Source organism: Etheostoma spectabile, chromosome 4 (assembly GCF_008692095.1).
Source record: "Etheostoma spectabile isolate EspeVRDwgs_2016 chromosome 4, UIUC_Espe_1.0, whole genome shotgun sequence".
NCBI classification, from domain to species: Eukaryota; Metazoa; Chordata; class Actinopteri; order Perciformes; family Percidae; genus Etheostoma; species Etheostoma spectabile.
Window position 1 is genome coordinate 9,327,298 of NC_045736.1, and position 4,000 is coordinate 9,331,297.

The 4,000-nt window shown below is 40.7% G+C and overlaps 1 protein-coding gene across 3 annotated transcripts in view; it reads left to right on the top strand.

Annotated features, from left to right (window-relative positions):
• Positions 1 to 4,000, top strand: part of cdh22 (cadherin 22) — a 187,087-nt gene that overhangs the window by 182,508 nt on the left and 579 nt on the right. For all 3 annotated transcript variants that reach the window (XM_032513322.1, XM_032513321.1, XM_032513323.1), the window contains one exon: positions 3,239 to 4,000. This exon is cut by the window's right edge and continues 579 nt beyond it. In XM_032513322.1, the coding sequence (XP_032369213.1) occupies positions 3,239 to 3,777 (539 nt within the window). In that variant the 3' untranslated portion in view covers positions 3,778 to 4,000. The remainder of the gene's footprint in view (positions 1 to 3,238) is intronic.

Sequence of the window (4,000 nt, forward strand, 5' to 3'; positions counted from 1 at the left end):
GGGGGGGGGGAATCTACCGGCGCAGCCCAAGGGTAAATTAACTGTCTTGTCAGGAACGCTTATCGCAACATCTGTACACATGGGGACCAGCTTTGTATGTATAGGAGGCAGCTATACACAGATACGTATGCTTCCTACTAAGGTAAAATCTGTACGTTGTATTAACAATGCCTGAGGCTTTCTAATCTCTAATATGGTAAATAGGGTTCCAATAGGTTACACTTTAAGCATCTGTGTACATAATAGGCAGTGACACTCATGTTATCAGTAAGGAAGTTTTTTTTCACAAGTGAGGTTATTTGATCGTCTTTGCTTCAGACGGAACTGCCGCATACTGTCACTTCTTCAAAACTATTTACTGAAAAAACAGCTGATCTGCACGTATGAGGGATTATATTTAATAACATCAAGTTTTCTACATCATGTTACTCACCTCATTAGTGTGAATTTAGAGTCAGTGTCTTAGGGCTTGTTTAGTATGCGTGGCAGTGTGCACCGTAATTTACCACAAACCATGACTGTTTTCTCAACCCAGTGGCAATTAATTTGCCCCATTCATGGAGGAGAAGAATAAACACAATGGTTACAGACACCGCTTTCCCAATGGAGCCCGGCAAACAATGTAAGAGGAGAACGAATGTACATTATCAGTTAGAGATACTGCACACAATCCCCCATTCAAGGCTTTTTAGGCTGGCACAGCTCTTTAGGCAAGGAACACACGGGGCGTTTTTACTCGGCAAGTTATTTCTTTGGTCATTTATACCAAATGAAGACAATTACTGGGAGCAGCAACAAGTAATTTGTACAGAGTCCACGTTTGACACCGATGTTTGTATTTTTGCATTTTGAACATGGCTCTCGAGAAAGAAAAGAAGAGCGGAAGGAGATAAAAGCAAAAGGTGAAACATTGTGTTGTATAGTCCCATCCGGATTCAAGGTCACTTGGAAAGAGTGCATTCGTCCATTCACACTAATGTGCTTTAACATGTGTGAATTTCCTGCACACAGCACATAAAGTCGTGACATTGATCTAGTTAGACTGAAACGATGTGGGCATATCTCATTTTCACAATGTATGGATGGGTGTTCTGGTGGAGCATCAAACAAGCTGTGCCGTGCCATCCCAGACAGCACAGGCCCTATTATAATTGATAGTCTTTTTATCTCTGTGGGCTTGTGGGCATTTGTTTTAGGCAACAGGTTATCTGTTCCAGAAGATGCATGGTGCCTACTGGTTAATGATCTATCTAAATGTCCCTTCACTGGCATCCCTTTACAGCAGTTGTTCATTGTCCCTGCTAAAGGGAAGAAAACGGGATTCTTTCCACTGTTACACAGTAGCACCGTCCATCGCTGACTAGCCACAGGAGACACATCTTGCTTGTCACAGAAATTCATTATTTATAAGCCTGTTTTTTTAGTTGTTTTTTTTTCATCAATATTAATTATTTCTTAGCAAATGACACATTACTAAAAGACCACTCGTAGCTCTTACTAATTTTTGATTGATTGATTGATTGATTGATATCTTTATTTCGAACATGCAAGAGAAAGTCTATACAAATAAACTAAAAATAATAATAAAAAGAAATAATAAAACAATGTTTAAAAACATTGGAGAGAAACATAACAAACAAAGTACCCTTCTTTTCTGTGTTAACATCCCTCTATTACATGTGCGAAAAGGAGTAGGAAGAAGTAAAACTTATGTACTCCTACCCCTTTAATTCTTGCATTCCTTTAATTCAGATAATATCGTGAAGTGGGAGAGCAGGAAAAAAAAACACCTCCTAGGAAAAATCACATTTATTTGGATTAGTTATCCATTATAGAGATAGGAGTTAATAAACTATTCTACTAACAGCTACTGTGAATTCACACATTCTGGTAGTAGTCCTTTTGTTTATTTAATAACTTCATTCCTGTATAATTTTTTGTGATACACATATTGTGAGAATGTCATGTTTGTATTTATGAGTATTTTACCACATAGTGTATATCAACCCCTGTCCTATCCTTCTTTGCGTATTAGTTCATCAAAAAGAGGCTTGATTGCTGTTTATCTATAAGACTATAGTTAATGGAGTTGTTCATTATATTTCTCATACTCCCCAGTGGATTCTGTGCAAAATGTATTTATAACTGCCTGTGTTATGATTGTATCATCATTGAAACTAATATTTGATGTTGCTGTAAGTCTGAGACAGATCTGGTGGAGGTTTCATGGGGAAGGGTGCATCCCCCATACGGGCTGATGGAATCAGGGGGTGGGGGTCTGAGCTAAGTGAGACTTGCCTAATAAAAAATGTAGGCAGTAATTAAAATAACTAAGCTGAAATTAAAGCCTCATTGATTTATCTCTGCATACAGCCTTTGTTTTCCTCTTGTCTCATTAGCCTAGAACGTGATCCATCTCTATTGCTTTTCCTTCTTTAATTTAGACTTAATTTTACGAGGCATTTCTTTCTCTTTGTAGGTGGTTGCCTGTGGTTTTAAGTAGTGATGGAACCACAAAGTCTTAGTTTCACTCGCCTAGGATGAGTATTGATATACAGATTGGTCTCCATTAGGCCTTTTAAATCATATTTCTGTGCGAGGCAATCAGGATTGTGAAAAATCAATCCTCATGCATTTGAAATGTAAAAGTTATGAATATATTATTGCCCCTCCTTTGCCTTGAGAGGTGAAATCCAAATCACAATATAAGTAGTTAGAAACTTTCCCATGAAAAGGGCTTGTAAATCCATCATGCACTGTGAACGTTTGATGTGAATCACCATACATCACGGACACATTTATTTTCCTACAGTTGTTTTATTTAGTACTGAATGCCCTGGATCTGAGTTTGGTATGTCATCATTCTTAGCAAGATGAAGAGGAATTCCATTTTTGCACGCACGCTTTTTAAAGTCGGCCTGACCACTCTTTCTCGACGGCTGCTAAAAAGCCACAGATGTCTAAACGCTTGTTGTGATCCCAGTTTAAAAAATCCCTTAAATGGAAAACCTGGCCTTCTCCTGGCTTTTATCTTGTGCTACTGTTCCGGTTCATCTGGAAAATTCATATTTAACCTTTATGTTGTGCCAAAACAAAGGGCTGAAACATGTGTTTTTTGTAAACTTGTTCAATTAAACTGTACATTTTTGACCATTAGTGTGGAATTACAATCATTGTTTTTTTTTCTCTTTCTCCCTCTCTGTCTCTGTCTGTCTTGTTATGTCTCTTTCTTCATCAGTCCTGGTCTTGCTGATCCTGACCCTGAAACGCCACAGGAAGGGCCAGAGGATGGCGGAGGATGAGGAGGACATGAGGGATAACGTCATCAAGTACAATGACGAGGGCGGAGGGGAGCAGGACACTCAGGCGTACGACATGAGCGCCCTGAGGAACCTCTATGACTTCCCAGAGGCCAAGAGCTGTGACTCTGGCCCAGACATCCGCTCACTGCCGCAGTGGATACAGGCTAACCGGGTGGGTGGTGGTGCAGAGGGAGCTGCAGCAGCAGCGGCGGCGGCGGCAGACTTCTCCCTGTTCAAAGGCTACATCCGAAAGAAGGTGGAACAGGCTGATGCCGATCTGTCGGTGCCGCCGTACGACTCCTTCCAGACGTACGCCTTTGAGGGCACCAGTTCACCAGCGCTTTCACTAAGCTCCATCCACACGATGTCCACCACCTCGGAGCAGGATTTTTCCTACCTCAGCGACTGGGGACCACGTTTCAGGCAACTAGCGGGCTACTACGCTCCAGAAAACCCCGAGGAGGAAAGGTCCTAGCACAGCTTCTCCTCTGCAGAGAGACGTTTAAACTCCTTCTCCTCCCTCCCTCTTCTCTGCCTCCTCTTCTCACCCTCTGGCACTCATCAGAGCCAGCACTGTGTACTCCTTAAAGAAAGAGCATCACTCCTTTATCTATTTTGAAAAAAAATAATCCCATTGTCAAACTTTAAACTCCAGTTTTTTTAATTTTCTTTTTATTTTATATATTTTATTTTATGTT